Source organism: Molothrus aeneus, chromosome 1 (genome assembly GCF_037042795.1).
Source record: "Molothrus aeneus isolate 106 chromosome 1, BPBGC_Maene_1.0, whole genome shotgun sequence".
NCBI classification, from domain to species: Eukaryota; Metazoa; Chordata; class Aves; order Passeriformes; family Icteridae; genus Molothrus; species Molothrus aeneus.
The window spans coordinates 91,693,244-91,712,654 of NC_089646.1; the positions used below are offsets into that span (position 1 = coordinate 91,693,244).

At 39.2% G+C, this 19,411-nt stretch overlaps 1 protein-coding gene across 1 annotated transcript in view; it reads left to right on the forward strand.

Moving 5' to 3' along the window:
* Positions 1-19,411, forward strand: part of TMEFF1 (transmembrane protein with EGF like and two follistatin like domains 1) — a 113,303-nt gene that overhangs the window by 73,584 nt on the left and 20,308 nt on the right. The window contains exons 4-5 of the mRNA XM_066560688.1: positions 3,661-3,687; positions 14,557-14,653. Coding sequence (XP_066416785.1) covers positions 3,661-3,687; positions 14,557-14,653 — 124 coding nt within the window. The remainder of the gene's footprint in view (positions 1-3,660; positions 3,688-14,556; positions 14,654-19,411) is intronic.

Sequence of the window (19,411 nt, forward strand, 5' to 3'; positions counted from 1 at the left end):
TCACTGGTTGCCTTTGAATTTGCTATTAAAATGCTTTATTCTAGGGCATCATTGGGAGACAAGTACAGACTCACTGGTTTCCCATCAGAGCTGGGATGCACCCAAGGCAATAAGATGAAATTCCTCCTTAGTATTGGAACAACTGTTTAGTATTTAAAGTATATCAGAATTCTGAATCTCATACAAGAATAAAATACTTCCCATTTGCTAGGGATTGATACTTTCTGTAGCTACAGCACTGGAACAGGCTACACTGAGTGATTTAGTCACTAAATCATTATTCTGTTTCTTGGCAGGCAATATTTTGATTAAAATTTTACAGACATAAGTGATCTGCAACGTATTTTCTTATTTCCTTTGCCGGAAGGCTGTCAGAGTTTCAGAATTCTAAAATAAGCAATGTTTAAAAAAGAAGCAATTATAGATCCTTTAGAAATAAACAAAATGCAAGTTTTGACATTAAAAATGGTTGTTTAGAGAAATAAAAGAGAATGTATGGATGAAATTTTGGGTCTGCATACACAGATTTTAATATTGATTTTTGACTGCTGCCAGATTTATATTGTATGCACATGAAAATGTAACCACACAATGATGTAGTACTTGATTATACTTGCAGTTTCTCAGTGTACTGTATACATTTGGAAGACACAGTTCATTGCTTTCTGTTGGGATTTCTGAGTCAAAAAAAAAAAAAAAGAAAAAAGGGGAGTAAAGCTACTTGCAGAACTAGAAACAAGCACAGGATTTATTCTCTTAGGAGTGGCTTATGGAAGGGTCTACTTGCTTAAAATTTGTCAGTGGACTGTTTGCCCTGCTGTTTGTACTTATCAGTTTGGAGCTGTTGCCCTAAATGAGCAAGAGATGGGTTCCGTTTTTATGCCACTTTGAGTTAAAAGCCATCTCTCCTGAATGAGAGAGGCTGCAAGCATTTTTGGTTTTGGGGAGTTTCTTCTGCCTCTGCACCAAAGCAGCCCCACAGTACAGAAATGGCTCCTGTTCAGAAAGAACAAAAAAGGAGATTCTGACTGTAGCTGAGTGCTTACAGCATTCAGATGCTGTGTCTCATCCAAGTCCTTCTTTGTGTATTTTATCCAGAAACTCTTTATGGATTAAAGCAGCTCACAGCAGAAGCTTGTATATTTGTGTATTAGCATATTTTTCATAGAACCATGGAATGGTTTTGTTTGGAAAGGACTTTGGAAGGGACTTTAAAGATAATCCAGCTCCCACCTCACAGCCCTGGGTAAAGATATCTTCCGCTAGACCAGGTTGCTCCATCCAGCCTGGCCTTGAACGCCTTGAAGGAAAAGCCACCTATTTGAAAAAGGGTGGCTTAAGTAAAGATAGAGATCAATCACTCCTCCTCTAATTACTGACCAATGGCTGGGGGAATGCTGTTTGTGTCCAGCATCTTCACTTCTTTGAACATCTTTCTTGACTGATCTTGGTGCATGAAGACAACTTTTGAAAACCCTGAATTCATTAAAGGCCTGAAAAGAGCAGGGCTCCTTGTCCAAGTAAGCTGGAAAAAAATGCTACTCTTTTAACCAGCAGCTGCCTGGGAAAATCTAGCCAAGGCTCAAGAAAAGAAAAAAAAAAAAAGCAGGAACAGCAGCTTAGTTTAGCATGGTTACCCTGGAGACAAGAGTCCTAGCATAGCTCCCAGGGAAAAGTTGAAAATGATACAGTGTTATAGAGGATGACACTTGTTTGGTGGGTTTTTTTTTAATCCTTTTTGAGAACTGAAAATCCAGAGAAGTAGAAATGAATCTATCCTGCTGCTGTGATGTCCTGCCAGGTGGACTTCATGTATATCAAGCCAATTATCTATAGAGATGGGTGGTCTGAGCCTCAGCTCCATGATTTACAGGTGCTTTCCATGTGTGGTACCTGCCCTGCCCCATGCACACTGGATTTAGCCAGAGCCCCTCACACTGGGCTGAGCAGCATTTCTCGCCTCAGGGGAAAGCAGAGAGTGAGAGCTGGAAGTAAAAACATGGAAAAAGTCAAGATTCTTTGAGACATTTTGGCCTTTGTCTTTCATATGCATCACATATGATGAACTTGCTCATATTCGTATGTCAGCTTCCTCTCCCCCAAAACTGCTTATGACACAATTTCACCACCACAAATAATCCTATATATTAATTCATATAAGTTAATTATGGTCCTTCAGATTTCTTAATGAGGCAATACTGCATCATAAGGCATATTTCTCAGTGACTCAACAGGGACATTTTATATGGGATTGCCTGCTTTGTCAGTAAAGTGGGTCACTGTCAATGGAGAACAGAACCTTCTGGTTTTTGTGTTAATTTCTGTAAGGTTATAAGCTCAGTCTGTTAGATGCCAAATAGTGGTATAGGAGGAAAGAAAGGAAAATTGAGGCAAAAGAAAAACAAATCTCTATTCCTGATACTCCATGTGATAGGAAATCATTTTTAATGTGTGAAGTGGCCCACATTCCCACTGTGGAATTTCACACTTTCATCCACGCACTAGAGGGAATTATTCTTAGAAATACAGCTCCTTAAAGAAAAGCAGGGGAGGGAACTGAGCAAACAGAGGGTTTGGTTTTTTCTCTGATGTGAACAACGACCTCATGTGTGGAAGCAAAATTCCCACTCCTCTTTCTGTCTGGCCCTCTTCTTTCAATTTTTAGTGGATAAATTCAGCTGCCTTCTCCATCACCAAAGCAGGCAGGAAAGGAGAGGTGTGGGATGAGCAGAATGTGTGCTCTGCTCCTCTCCTCTCAGCTTTCAGAGCAGCTAATCTAATGGGAATGGGAAACAATCCACTGACAGTAGCTGCCATTCCATTCTCTCCTCTCCTCCTCCTTTGAGCTAGAAAGGCAGGAGGTTTTGTGACTCAGTTCATGTCTTTGAGGGCTTGCCTTTACTGCTCTGCTAGCTGAAGCCTGTGCGGAGCGCTGCCCAGCGGGATGCACATGCAAAATCCCTAAACGGATCCATATTGCTCTGAGGTAGAATTAGTTGGCTGGGGGTGGTGAAGAAGCTCAAGTCCTGCTGACACTTGAACTGCTAACGCAAATGGGATCCAGTTGAAAGCTGTCACTCACCAGATGCTAATCCAGTCAGTCAAATGTCAATGAAATAACAATGCCATTAGAGCATCTTTTTACCAAGTGATTGACTCAACTGACAGAAGCAATTTTGTCATTAGATGACTTAAATCAACCTTACTTAGATGGCTAGTTGTCTTCTGGAGTTACTTCTGCGGTCAGATGAATTATGTGTTGAAGTTTTCCTTGAAGTACCACTCCCAGGGCCAGAGGGTAAGGAAAAATAAACCTTCAAAAAATCGGAATTTGTACTCTTAATCTCTTTTGGGTTTAACAAATTTTAATATCTAACAGTTGAAAAGAGGCTAAGAAAGATATTTGTTTTCAGTACCGAATAATGCTGTTTCTTGAGTAACATCTTGACAGGGAAGAGAGAGACTAGGGCACAGTGAGTGTGGACAAACAGTGTTAAAGGATGCCAGACCTTATGTGGGATATTTGTTTTTACAGCTGGCTCATGAAACGTAACATCTGTGTAATGTTTTACAGTGGCAAGTTCCTGAACAAACAGCTGCTCCTGGAGCAATATTTTCATTTGCTTTCTTCTTTTTTCTCCCCCCTGGTTTCTTTTTCAGATAATGGCTCTGGGTCAGGAGAAGGAGGTGAGTACCAAACTCCACTTATCTTTCGTTTTGGTCTTTCTTTTAACAAATGTGTGCCAGTTTTATACACATATATACACATGGCTACTGTATAGCACATGAACTGAGGGAAAATTATGGCACTTAAAATAAGCTTTAAGGTTGCAGTGATATTGGACCATCTCAGAACAGTAGTGGTAGAGGAATCGGTTGTAGTGTGCATTTCACCAATATTGTTCTCTCAGATTTGACCTATATAATTTTTCATTTGTTACCAGCAATGCAGTGCAATATTTAGATCCCTATTTCACCTGTATTTCTCTCCAGAAAATGACCATTCACAATAAATTTCTTACCATTTTCCCCTTGCATTTATTTCCTTAGTGTCTAAAACATGTAGGTTGTTATCTTATGCTTGGTTGAGCTTGTTGCCTAAAATATAAAACAATTGCATTATAATATCTATTTATAGAAAGTATTTTACTAAAATATTTTTTGTTCAAAAAATATATTCAAATATATATTCAAATATATATATATATATGGCTGTATATTCCAAGAGGGGATGTAGTACAGCTGGTGGTAGTAGAATTGTTCCCATCTTTCAACACATCCTAATCTTCTTTCAAGGATTGAAAGAAAATTATCTTAATTCTATCTAATTCTATCTTTGATACTACTTACAAGAATACATATAGAATGAAAAATATGAGACACAGATATATACAAACACAGAAAAACTGTTTTGCCTTTAGGCTTTGGTAGTATTAAGAAGGTGTTGCATTTCATGGTGATGGGACTGAGTTTTGAAGTACTGCAAACCTTGTCTAGCTACATAAGAATGTGTTTTTGTGGAAAACCATCTATGGCATCACTGTGTAGCTGAATGTAACAGTTAACTTTTCAAAAACCAGGAGCTAGCTCAATCTTTTTTTTCCTGTATGGCAGTGAAGGGGGACATTTCCCTCCCCCTAAATAAGCTGCCATCAGTAAATTCCTGTGCTGCTGCTAGCTGCTGCTAGGGCCATTCTCACCTTTGTTTCCTTTGGGGCAGTGTCTGAAGGAACAATTTTCTGCTCAAACACTTCCTCTTCTTACCTCCACAGGTGACTTTTCTGATGCTTCACACTCTTTCCCCAGCTCTGTTTGCTTCTCCTTCCCCCTTTGTTAGCCAGCCTGTTATTCCACTAGGAATGCTCCCTGCAAGCCAAGCTTTCTGGCCTTGGTACTGCTATGCAGTTCTTGGAGGAGACAGATGACAATAATTTAGTGCATGTTTCACTTTTTTTTTTTTAGAACAGTTTTGGAAAAGTTTGAATGTCATTGAGATTAGTTGGGTTTGGATTTTTTTTTCTAACTGCATACAAAAATCCTGGTTAAAGTCCCTGGTAAATGTTACTGTGTTGGTCTGGAAGAGATCGGCAGCCAGCAGATAGATGTCAGGATTCTTTGGGTAGCTTCAAGAGCAGTTTGGAAAAATGTAGGCCAGAACATGGTATGTTTTGTTGGCTGCACACTGAAGAGGTGAAAGGTCCATGTTCAAATCTACTCGTCCTTCATTTGGGGCAGGAGGCTGAGCCCAAATCCACCTGTCAGGGCAAGCGAGAGGGCCCCTGTCATGGGCTTCCCTTTGTCATTGCTCTTCTTTTTGTTCTCACTTGAAACGTTCATTGAGCCTGGAACAAAGAGCTGGGGAGGAAGGATTCGTGCTGTGGAAAGGCTTTGTTAGCTGGGGCTCAGCATGCCAGTGCATTTGAATTATTTATGCAAAATAGAATGCCATCGGCTGAGGAGGTTTGGTGGTCCCTGGATACCTTGCAGAAGTAGTTGGTGCATTGTCTTGGGAGGTGGAATATGTAGATTCAGTTCACTTCAGGCAGAAAGAATTGAATCTGGTTCCCTTGGCCCCAGGTGAGTTTCTGCAGTGCCTGGGTATTGAATTAAGGAGCAATGTACCCACTCTGTCCTCCAGCAGTTTTGTGACATTAGGCCTTCATTTATTGGGGTTTCTTCTGAGTGCCTTTGGGCCAACAGAAATGTTCCTTCCTCTGTTTGGTATGAAAACAGTTGGGTTTAGTTTTTAATTTTAGGTAAAGGAAAAGGAAATTTAAACAACGAGACATTGAAAATCCCGCTTGGCTTTTCTTCCCTTTTTTAATACATCTTGGCTATTTATGATACATTGAATTATTCCTGTCCTTGTGCACCTTCCTCGCTAAACTGGGTGTTGGGTGATACTTCTGTGGGACAGTTGGTTAGTCTCCCACCTATTGTGTCATTTTCTGTGTCTGAAAGCAAGCCTTCAAAGAATGGAAACAATTGCTGCTTTGGTTACTGAATTCTGCCCTGGCTAAAAATCCAAGGATATTTTTGTAACTGGAATTTTGGTTTTTTTCATAATTCAGGTAGCCGTAAAAGTGTTACATGAAAACATTAAAACCTGTAAAGTCTTACTACAAGTTAAGGGAATTCAGAAGGAAAACTAGGCTTCTGGAAGACTGTTGGACCTATTGAGGATGGAGATGCATTGATGGTATCCAAACAAGAAGAAAGGAGAGGAGTCCAGGCAGAGGGTGACCTGCAGGGTAGAGGTGCTCCATGGTGCCCTCCACACTTCTGCCTCTCTGGTTATTTCAGCTATGGGACTGTCTGCTGCAGAGCTGCATCCTGGCCCAAACTTCCTCATTTTCTCAATGAAGGAATGTTTAATCTCATACTCTTGGATAAGGGTGCTCAAATGGGAACCTAATTCCCTGGGGAGCCTCTGTGCCCTAGGGGTTGGGTACAGCTGCTGCTTGGAAGCACAAGGAAGCTTCAGTGGAAATGGAAAAATGCAAGGATGAGTGAGAGAGAACCAGCAAGCAAGCAGACATACCAGCTTAGAGACTTGGGTTTTCTTCCTAGGATCTGTGATTCCAGATGTTAATCAGAGAATCAGTGTTTGCTGTGTTTCTCAAACATGCAATTAGTGTGATTGTGTATGCACCAGTGATGCTTGCACACACGGAATGGGTGAGCACAGCATTGCAAGTGCTCTGCAGATGCACTGCTTGCTGGTGGATTTTTAACTTTGAAAGAAAGTAATGGGAAAGCATCTGAGTTGTGCTCTTCAGTTGCTATAGCTCTGCCTGAGACAGTCACCACTGCTGAAATTAGCTGTTGGTCTCATGTTCAGCTAAGATTTGTGCTACCGATTCACACTGTTCTTTCTCGTTTTCTGCATTTCACTGCAGAGCAAAATCATTGATGACTCTGAAACTTGACTTCATGCATACTCTCCCTCCTACTCCCAAATTATGATGTTAATGCATTAATTTCTACATTAAGAAAAGAAAACAAAAAGAATAGTAGATTTAGAAACAAGAGAAAAATCCACAAAAGATTTTTTTTTCCTCAAAGATTGCTTCAGACAATATCTTGCCTTAGTAGTTATCATGTGCTACAAGAAAAATCACCTAAAGACCATGGAACTGCTGGTTGATGTTCTGCACAAATCATCTTTACTGTTACAAAAATACTAGATTTTAGGAAAAAATTAAGAGTGAGAGAATTTTTTCCATATGCCTGCATGAGATGAAGTAATATAATTTTTAAGGATGACACAATTGTCTAGTTGCCCTCTGACATTCTGAATGAGCTATTTCTATTTTCTATGCTCTGTTAGCATTGGGATGTTATGAAAGGACCCATTTTTCTAACTTCAGAAGTCTGAAACTTCATTAGCATAATAAAAATTGTAGTTATGAAACCAAGCAGTTGGTCACCTGTGGCAATGGGTATCCTGACCCACTTCTAAGAACAGTATATGATTGTCAATTCAGAAATGCAAGAAATTCAAAAATCTCAACACTCTACCATTATGTTTCCCCCCTACAGAGGGCAATGTCAGAGAGCCTTTAAAGAGTTTTACTCAGACTTTAAAGACTTGCCTGGCTGGGGGTCATGGCCGAAGATGGTGGGATCCTTTAAATTTTCACCTAAATGTGGGCTTCTCTCTGCATTCTCATATGAATCTTTCTGCAATATCCCTGTTCTGAAGAATACAGTCATAAAATTAGGCCCTTTGTTTCATCAATATTTTGTTAGACTTTGAGGCAGAACTGGAGAAGGACAAGGTACAGGCTCAGATTTGTGTTCATCTCTGCCAGTTGTGAATTGCAGCAATATTTGAACTGCTGGATGTATTTCCAGAACATGTAGATTGGGGCATGAAAATTATTCTGAGGCCATCACATGCACATAAAAAAGTAGATTGCCAGCTCACAGCTGTGATGTTGACTTTGTGATATAGTAAGGCCTTTGCAAGAATATGTTGAAAACCATCAGCATTTGTAACAAACACCATGAAAGACCTAACAAATGGTAAAGGCTCAGAAACAAATCACTGTCCTAGAAGAATCATGTTCCCTGCTCTAGTAATCAACCAACAAGGGTGAGATTTCTAAGTGCCCTACTATGCCCATAATATTAATTTTTAATTCATTTTGTTCAGTGTTTGTGTACCTGAGCAAAATGCCCTTTGGATATTAAAAAAGTTGTAATGGTAGTTAGACAGATGGCACCCAATCATTTCAGGCTTTTAAGCTAAGGAAATAACATGCTTGCAATACATATAGCTAAGTTAATTATTATTAAAATAATTTGTTTTGAATTTCTAATCCCTCTGAAATTTAATAGCTGAAGTAGCTTGTGATGAACGTCTAGCAGATTGCATTTAGTAATTAATAAATTGATATACAGTATGTGCTTTTTAGCAGGCTGCCATCTGTTCCTTCCCCTCACTGGGGACAACACTTATCCAGTAATTGTCACACAGTCAGGGTGGAATAAACACACACAATTTAGAGCCTCGAATATTTTCTATTTTAATTTGTAATACTGCTGCTGATTTGTTTTAATGTATTTTAATATGACTTGCAGAAACTTGGTGGTGATTAGCACCCTGGATAGGAGGTAGCATCAGGTCTTTTAGCTATTCCTACAATGGTGTGTGACTTAGGAAGATTTAAGATGCAGATTCCATCACCTGGCTTGTCACTGAATACCACTTCAGCTTCAAATAGCCTTATTTATTGTTGTCAAGATCACATTCTATGTAGGTAAAATTAGCACTGAAATAAAACAAGCAAGAATTGCTGTTTTTACAGCAACAGTTCACAAAGGCAGAGGCAAAGACCCTAAATGTTCAGGCACTCTGTTGGTGGAGACTTATTCTAAGCAGGTTTTTCAGGGATGCTGGAGCATGCTTGGAAGGATGCTGGAGCCAGAGGCACATAAAGACAGACTCCTTTTCCTTCTTGCACCGGATATGTAATAAATGAGGACAGATTCCTCTTATATACCCTGCACTGGACATCCAGTGTGTTCATGGAATTGTGGGACACCTCCCTTGGCATCTGGTGACTTTCTTGTCCTTTGTTTTCTGCCATCATCTAACCATGCTTCTTTTCCCTGGTGCTTACTCTGAAGCTGTTGTGTCTTCCTTTGGAGAAAAAGGAGTTATCTGCATTTGAATTAGGGCACTGGAGTGAGTGGGTTCTCTAACTGGAGGTTTCTGCAGTGTGAAAGCTGATTCAGTCTTGCAATATGCCAGCTTTTCCCACCATTATCCACCATGTCACATGCACAGAAGCAAAGCAGAAGTTCCAGTTCTCAGGTCTGTGAAATCCCTACCACCCCATGAGGGTAGTGGTGGTAGAGAGTCCTACAGTGCTCATCCTGATGTCCTTTGCTTATTAAGTGACAGATTGTCATTGCCAAAAGACTGGGCAAGCCAGTCACCTTGGCTGGGTTGTGATTAGGGGAGAAATCTTCAAACTCTCCTCCTCCACGGCACCTAAGTAGACCCAGCATCCTCCTGCTAAGCCTGTAATGCCTGTTCTTGCAAAATCCACTTCCAAAGGCTGGTGCCTTTTACTGAAGAGTGCTTGAAGCAGCAATGTGTGGTCCACACTGCACATGGAAAGGATCTTTCAGCTCCATATAGATCTCTGCTGGACCAGGCCAGGCTTTGCTTCTAAGCCAGCTGGGTGGTCGGATAAGAGAGCAGGACCTTCCACACTGCCAAATACTGCTTTTGCATATGATCCAGCAGAGTGGTCAAGAGAATTCAAGACATCACTTGCCAAAACTTTGGGAGAGCTCAGGGTAGTGTTGCACTTGCTTTAAATATATACTTACAGACAAAAAGAGCAGGTTTGCAGCTTTGTTTCAAATTATGGGAACAATCTCCTTTTTAACTAAGTGCGTCATTAAAGTTGCCCTAAAAATTAATGGAATGTAGGATAAGTCACTAAGCTCTGGAGTGAATTGCAGTCCTTAGTGTGCAGTTCTGTGGACTGTGGTATTTTGAGAGGAATTTCCAGCGCTAGCCATACTGAGGGACTCACAGTCAGAAATCTTTTTGAGATTAGTTGATCCCATAAGATTCAGTAAAAATCATTATGATCTCAAACCAGTTAGGAATTGATTTTCAGAGGGGCTTTCCTGGGCATTCTATCAAGGAATTCTATCTATACACAGCTACTGAGGAGTTCCAGCTCCCCCCTCTTCACTGGGAACAGTGATAAATACAAATATACAGCATAGTTCCCTTTCCAAGCTATGCCTTAGGGCAGACAAAACTTCACCTTGACACAGATGGATGCTCTTGCTTTAAGCCTGATTGAAAGCCCTCAGCAGAAACCCAACCACATTACCATTGTAGGAACACACAAATGAGTTGCTGAGGGAAGCAATTTACTGCTGCCCAATTCCTCTAGAGCTGCTCTCCATTGGCAGGCTCCTGCCCTGCAGCTCCTAAGATATAGCTGGCCATCTTCTGCACAGGAATAATGACTCGAGGAGAAGTGTAGGGAGCACAGCTCAGAGAGACAACTGGGAGCCACTGATCCTGTCTTTGTGCCTTGTTTCTTGTGAAGGACAGAGCATTAATGAGGTGCTGCCCTGAAATATGTAAGGAAGCTGAAAAGAGAGGGAAAATGAGCTTTCACTCAACATCAAATTAATATGTCAAGAACAGAATTAATCAAGATACCCACAAAACCAAGAAGAAGAAATTCTCTAGTCATCTATACATCAATATTAGAAGCTTGCATAATAAACAAGAGGAGACTGAATTGCTCATTTGGGAGCATATTTTGACCTAATTGTTATTACTGAAACCTGCTGGGAGGATCCAATTGATTGGAATATTAAAATTAATGCCTACAACCTATGTAGGAACAATCAAATGTAGGGGAGAAAGGAGAAGGGAGAGGTAACATGTCAGGGCATATGTTGCCATTTGAAGATGTTTGCACCAGAGAAACATGCTCTCAAATATTAATGGGTTAACATATTTTAACAGGATACAGGTGTACAGGTCTGCTACCAATTTGGGTTGAAAAACAATATTCATCTACTCTATGTTGGTGGGAAATTGCATTGTGTTTTCTTGAAGGACTTGTCTTGGTTCCAGCCAGGGCAAGGTTCATTTTTGCAGTAGCCAGGAGGTGGCATGGCCAGGACCCAGAAGTTATTCTACAACACCTCATATATTGCTGGGAGCAGGGGAAGGGAGTTTTTTTTCTAGAAGGAATGGTAGGGGCGTTTTTGGTAGGGGCAGCATGGCTGCAGTCAATTTGGGTGCTGCAGTGAACATTATAGTATGTGAGTCACTCTCTCTTCTGTGCACTTTTGTTATTGTTGCTGTTACTGTTTGTTTTCTTATCTCATTGCTGTCTCCAGTAAATTGTTCTTGCCTTGACCTGTGAGTTTTAGTTTTTGTGCCTCCAGTTTACCACACCATCCCACCACAGGGGCAAGGGGGAGGGGAGAGCAGAGCCAGAGAGCAGCCCATGATTTGGAGATTCTTGCTGGGGACACTGAATGGGGAGTACCAGTCCTAAACCACAACAGGACATCAGTCTATATTATATGCAGTGTCTAATACTGTTACTGCTAAAACATAATGCAGCTAGTAGTGAAAGATGCTTCTGAATATTGTAGGTGACTGATATACATGAGGTCCAGCAATCTAATCTAATCAAGAAAAAACTATAGTCACAAATTTTTAAAAGCAAATGCAATTTTAAAAGGTAGAGAAAGCAATTTTAGAAAGGGGGGTGTCAGGGGGAAAGGAGCGAGACAGAATTTTACATCAAATAATACATAGAAACAATGAAAAGTAGTTGTGGCTATGATTCTGAAAATAAAAAGGTGCTGGGACATTCACAGGGAGCATAACTTGAGCTGAAGAGGAAGGGTGTATATGCTGCATGTGCTTGGTGTGTGTGTTACTTCTTTTGCTCCATTGCAAAATTGAAATAGTGCAGTAAAAGTGCTCAGTAAAGCACTCTGGTTGCATTTGTAGTCAAGTCAGATAGTATAAATGGGGTATGATGAAATATTTTCCATGCTAGTGGTACCATAGAAGGATATTAAGTATGTTGAAATATTTTGTAACCAGCAGGTTTGCCAGGTTTGCACCTGAAAGCTTTAAAATGGGTGGTAAAGAATTCTCTAGGCTGTTGATGATGTTTTTGTCTCTTTTTCTTCAGTAGAATAATAATAAATAATATAGAAATATTTTCAGAAAAGATAAATGTGATGACTGGGGGGCAACAGCCTCTCATTCTGGCACCTATGAGAAGCACAGCAGTGAAATAGAAGGTGGAAAAATCAACTGAGTACAAAATTAAGGGAGGGAAAAAGTACTAATGCCAGTCACTATGAGTTCATGGAAAACCTTTATTATGAAAATTACAATTTTTTAAACTGATTTTTTCCAAAAAAGGCATTTGTACAACAGAACATTTTATTTAAGAGTATCGTCACAGAGCCATAACCTTTCTCAGTCAAATGCAATCTTTAATCTCACACAAGTCCAAGTAACTAGAGAGCACAGCAACCACACAGTGCACATCTAATGTGAAAAAATACTGCCAATCAATAGATCATTAAATGTTAAGGAATTGGTAGAAAATGAGTGTGTTTCTAGAGACTGTTCTTGGCCTTGTGACCCCTTCCACTGGTGACCTGGGAGCAAATCAGTCAGCAATGATTTGGTGTGGATGACAGAGAACAGGTCACTGAGCTAACAGGATGCATAAGCAGGCAGGATTTTAATGTCTGAAGACAGTTATCTGTAGCGAGTGCAGGACCTCGGTAATTTTTCCTTGATGTCAGGAAAACATCTCTCCTACAGACTGTTGACCCTGGAAAGTATTCATTTGGGAATAAAGTGGATAATAAAGTAAATATGTTTGTCAGTGCAGAAAAATGGTCAAAAAGCAATATGATTGTTGGATGTTTAAAGTGAAGAATGTCACAAATGGTATTTGGCTTTGGTGACAACTTTTCTGGAACAATATGTCCAGCTCTTGTACCTGTACCTCCAGAAGATGTCAACTTGCTGACAAAGGGCATCAAGGGTCATAAGAACAGAAAAAGAAATGGAAATACCATGAATGAAAGCAGTGTCATTTGTTTAACTTATTCAAACCGTAGGGGATCATTTATTAGCATGGAAAAGTGAAATCTGACACTAAAGGACACTTTAAAATGCCAAATGTAGGCATAGGAATGTGGCACCTGGAAAGAAGGAGAAATCAAATAAGATGTGCATTTGTAAAGATAAAAGCAAGATGACCTCTACTGCAACTTGATAAGAGTGGTGATAGAATTTCTACAGCAGGAAATTTGTTTGATAGGTATTAATCTCTGGAAAATGCACAGCATGCTTTAGACAGAAGGCAGTTAGCTTGCAGGTCTCACCTGCACTATTCTTCATGGAAACACCGTCCCACAGGTCCGAGGGAGTGATTCCCTGCAGCCAAGATGCAGGGAAATTAGGAAGAGCTGTTGTGGATTTCTTTTTCCTGTTTGTATTTAAAGAATGTAAATTCAGCTGTTGCATTGGTGGAGTTTGATTTACTGTTGCCACAGCACATAAAGCTGCTAAGAGGAAAGGAAAGGAATCACTTTGATCTCCGTCCATCTGGCAGCCTGGTGCAGTCAGCTGTGCACCACCACCATACTGTGATCCACTTCAAGTGGATCTCGACTCCCTCTGCAGATTTCTGTGGTTCTTTTCCTTCCTTTCAAATACCTAGCTCTCCTTCATCACTTTGTTAAAAATCAAAAATAGGAGTGGCTAATGGTAGTGAAACAGTAAGAGTATAATTTATTCATCTTTTATGTCATAAAGTAAATTTTCTCTTACTTGGTGAAGACTTTTGATGTCAACAGTAAAATTATTGTGGATGTTTTTAGGATCAGAATATTTGAGAAATTGATTTTACTTTTTAGGATACATAGCATTTCTACCAGATTCTTTTTAGGACGACCTTTTTCTTTTATTTCTGTGGAACTAAACAAAGTAGTCTGGAAAATACACCACAGCATATGTGACATATGAGCACAGTGTAATCTCATAGGCAGGAATCAAAAAGGGGGAAAAATGCAAGCAGTAACCTTGCATAAAGATATCTGTAATTAAAGACTGTCACAGAAAATAGCATTTAAATCCCCAGTACCAAATATTCAAGGACATCTAAAGGGACAGGGTTTATACATTATCAGTAGCAATTAAGAGTAAATGTGACTGGGATACATGTCAATGCCAGTTATGTGCCTGGTGAAGCAGGAATAAATAAAAATGACTGAAATAAGAATAAAGGAAGAGCTAATCAATGAAGCATTAGTGTTTTCAGGGATGCTTTTCTATCACTGGTACAGTTCTACCAACCTCCAATTGACTGACTTTCAAAAAGGGAGCACTATTAAGGTTAATAGCTTCAGTATATGACAGCTTTATGTTGACAGTATTCCTGAAAGCAAATGGATTTAGGTAAGCAAAAACAGAGCTTAATTTAAAAGTCATCCTTTCTGTTATTGTTTTTTTTTCAGAATATGAAGGATCTGGGACAGAAGTTCAGAGAAAACACTCAAAATGTGGAGTTTGCAAATACAGGGCTGAGTGTGATGAAGATGCAGAGAATGTCGGGTATGTAATGTTTTCCCTAACAATATCACTGAACAAAAGGAAAAAAAATGTTAAAGGTACATGATTATCTGCTTGACTAGGTTTGTTCTTACTAACTGAAGCTTTAGTGCCATCCTATAATAATGTGTTTGATATGTGTCTGTAAAAGAACAAACCATCTGCAGTTGCAAAGTAGTGGGAGAATACAACAGGGAGTTGTACTGGAAAACCTTTAACTAATATTTAAAAAAAAATGGGGAAAAAAAAGCCTTGATTTGTTTTATTCTGCCAACAAAACAAGTCAAAAACCAAACAGGAATGCAAAATAAATACTGATTATTCAACCCTGAGATTTTTTTTCTCTATGTTCTCCTTGTTCATAAAGTATAACATGCAGTTATACTTTATGAATCAATGCTAACCTTGGACCTAAAGGTGAAGTTGAACTGGAGACTTGAGCCAGTCAGATCTTCCAAACTCTCTGTGGCATTTGATCTCTTAGATGCACATAGGGGGAAATTAGTGAAAAATATTAATTATTGTCAATTAAATTTCAAAACAAATTATCAGGAAACAAGAAGCTTTTAAGGACAATTCATAGTGCAGGCGCAGATGCACCACATTTCCCTGCTCAAGGTACTTGGTTGTATTACACCCCAGCTGTCCAGGCTCTGTGGGGCTCTCAGGAAGGGCAGAGATATCATGAAGGAAAGGGCTTCTTCAGACAGCCCCACGAGGCTTTAGGGGGTTTTTAAATGATGTCCTGTCTGTTGATGGGGCTTTGTTTTCCAACAGCCTTTGTCCTGTATGGAATAAGGTTTACTGGGATATGGGCTGGTGGCAGGTACTGGGTTTGTGGCTGCAGACACAGAGCATGAAGGTGTTTGAGACTTGCACATGGTACATTTTTGTATCCACAGAGGGAGCAGCATCTCAGAATAACGGTGCCTGAACATCACGAATTGCAGAAAACATCATTCTCCCTTTTCTTGTCTTCCAGCTGGAATCCATTTAATATTGAAATATGTCTTAATTGCACAAGGTTTTATTACAGGATACCAGCATGAAGACATCTCAGACAGTAAAGCAGCTTAGCACTAACATTCAAGATGTACATTCAAGATTAAATTGTAGAATACAAGGGAAAGCAAAATGGTAATAGTGCTCATGAATACTAGCATGATACTTCACAAAGTATCATTCATAAAATGCCAAAGTACTGAAGCCAACTTGCTCTTTCCAGGAGAAAGACAAATGAACTAGAGCTAACTAGACCTGGTTTTTGCAATACTAATAATCTTTTGGAATATTGCCTTGGTCTGCTTCATTTATGACTGGAAAGATGGTATAGATTATATATATATATATATGTTTGCTTTATGCACTAAGATGTGCTTTTGGCTTTGGAAAATAAATCCTGAAGCATTCAACTTCAGTAAAAGCTTGCCTAGTCTTTCTGCACTTGTAGAGCTGGAATTCCTGAAGCTATATAGTATCTATAAGAAAATTAGGATAAAGCTGAGGGGAGAAGAAGGTTTATTATCTACATCCTAGTCATATAAAATGAAACCAGTTCCTGCTTCTTGACAATGGGCAAAGAGTGCTATTTTGCGTCTAAGATTTTTTTAATTAGTCCTCATTAAAAAAATAAGTGGAAACAAGACCGTTTATGTAGAAAATGCACACAAGTTCGAAAATATTCCCATGTAGGTTATTTGCAATTTATTGGATAATATTTTTAAATTCTATACAGGAATTTAATATAATTTATTTTTTTTTCCCAGTGCCTTTAACCATTAAAACAGGCTTCAGTGATATTCACTGTTTAGCCATAGATAAATCAGGGTCTGTTAACACAGATTGCCTTCACAAGGTTGGTTTTGACAAGTCACATAGCAAGTCACAAACTTGCTAAAGTAGAATATAGGAATTGGCATAATTTTTCATAAAATCAAAACAGTTATTTACTTGGCAGAACCAAGATGGGATTGAAATCTTCTATTGGGAAACTTTAATAGAGCACCCCTTATAACTGCTTTTAATATGTAATTTTTATTCTCTTTGCTGCTGTGTTTCAATGTGGGTTTTGACATCATAAAATTATATCATGACATACACAGTTACTTGCAACACAAATATTTTTCATTATGTATAAACACTGCTAGTCAGAATTATCATTGAATTCAAATTTGTGCTAGATTACAAACACTATCAGCCCTAAGTCTAGCAAATCACAAAACTCTAATTTCATAAAAATATTTTGGTTTGATTTTCCTTTTTAAGACATAAGAATGTCCCCTGGAACTTTTTTGAATAGAGTGGTAATGTCTACTGAATCACAAAGAAAAGGTGTAATTAGTTCCATTCATGTAGGTTTATTAGGCCTGGACAGCCCTTGCTTGCATCCTGTGATGTTAAGACACTTAATAGAGTGATCCAGGTGATAACAGAAGGCATTTAAAGCAAATTTTGCTCCATTATAGTAACTGTATGAGTTAGCTGAGCTGTCCCCTAATGTTAAGTAGATCATCTCAAGACATATTTATGATACAAACAGTAAATGCACAGTTATGAATTTTTTCAGCCTCTTTTCCAAGCTGTGCAATCTGAGACTTTACAAACACCAGCTCCTTCTGCTCCGACTGCTCTTGAGAAGCAAAATAGTATCTCTACTCCTCATTTATCAATAAGGAAATTAATTTATGGGTAAAATGTTTAGTGAATTGGTGGGAAGGGTGCCACACATGCGTGTTGAGGTAAATGAGCTGGAATTAATGAGGAATCTCAGGACCTGCCAAGAGGCCACCCTCAATAGCCTAGGGAGCAGAATGGGCAAATTTTCTACCAATAATGGAAAAATTGTGCTAAAGACAATTTTATTCCCTGCAGAATGTGGTTTGTCTTTTGGGTATGGAAAGCTGTGGCATCCTATGCAAAAATGGTGACATCCTATGTTGGCACCTGATGCTTTCAGTGAAAACTGCAGGGGGATCCTTAAAATAGAGAAGCAGAAGCAAGACCCTTTGTCATGTCCTGATTTTTAAAGTTGAACTTGCAGGTCCTTAGAGTTATCTAAGCAGGTCCTTTCTTCTCAGAGATGCACAGTGATGTCCTGAGGGGCAATAGACAGAGATCAAAGCATGTTAAATTTTGTGTTGTCATAATAGAAAGTGTTTCTACCACGAGGGTGATTGGACTCTCCAACACCTTGTCTGGCATTTCCATCCATGGAGATGGTCTGAACTTGATCAGACACAGCCTTGGGACCAATTTTGAGCAGGGGCTGGGACTACATGATCTCTGCACATCTCTTAAGCCTAAATTAATCAGTGAGTCTGTGTAATTACCAAATCTTGGTGCATTTTCATAACAAATTTAAAGATCGGTTGTACAGATCTGCGATTTGTGCCATATTACAAATTAGTGATGCTAATTTTTTTTGCTCTTAAATTTTATTTTCCTCTTTGAAAAAGTTACAGATTCTTAGTTTTCATGTTTGGTGTTAAAGCATTATGGCTATCTCTTAATCAAAAATGATACATATGCTATTATTGCACTGGATCACATATAGTTTGAAGAAATCAGGCTTTGCACAGGGTTTTAGATTTGTATCTTAATTTTTTTTGACTTCACAGAAACACTATCTGTCTAAACCAAAAGTGTTAACAATGCACAGTAAACTGAATGCAAAAGTATAAACAACTTTATAATTTCCACTGCTTCTATGAAAAATCTCAATGTTGATTCTAGGTCAAGTGGTCGAGACACAGAAATACAGTCTGAGGAGAAGGTTGTCATAAGCAACACACTTGGAAAATTTGTATTCAGCTATATGCAAATCAATACATTATTTCTTTATCTAAACACTGAAAGTAATCAGGTTGAGGAAGCATCACAGAAATATATTTCTCCACATTTTTCTTCTTTTTTTCATACAACTTGTAAGTATTTTAAAGAGTTGCTAGTTTGTGGTCAATCTTTCCAAGGGCATAGACAGTCACCTGTGGATGCATTAGTCTGAAATTGCATAAACATATAACATGTCATTTGCCTGAGCAGTGATTTTCTGTAGATCTGAGGTAACAGGATGGGATGGGTGGAACTTCCTTCTTATTGAGTGCCAAAACTGAAACAGGTTGTGTATATCATGGGAAAAACTGCTGCACCATTCTGTCAGTGTCTGCCTTTCTCCTCTGACCATCAGATGTCTCTCTGGCCAAAAGCTTCCTCCTCTTTGTTGAACAGACAACATATTATGCATAGTGGTGCAAAATGTGTGCACAAGAGGTTGGTAGACTTATACTCTTGTCTGAGAATGTGGCAAGAAGTCCACAAACATAGGTGGTATGAATGTGGCTGGGTGTTTTCTGTTGGAATTCTGAATTGGAAATGCAGTTGTGTTGAGAGGTGGACACGGAGGTGGCAGCACAAAGCCTGGGGCCACCTAGAGCTGGTGGGGTAAATTCTGTAGATCAGGTCACAAACATACAAGGTTTGCTCCTGACTTTTTCTTAGCACACACAGGGCTTTTCAGTTCTACTGACTGTTCATGAGATAAACAGATCATCCTATCAGTACACAATCAAAAGGCAGGATCTTTAGAGGGTCTGTGCTCTTGCCCTGCGCTGCAACCAGGGATAATTCATCCATGTAAGATCAAGGACTTCTCCAGGAGAGCTCTGACCATCTCCACAAAGAAAGATTTCACAGCTGGGCATATCTGTTCAAGCGCTGGACTTCTCTCACTTTGAAATAATTTTTTCATATTCAATCACCATT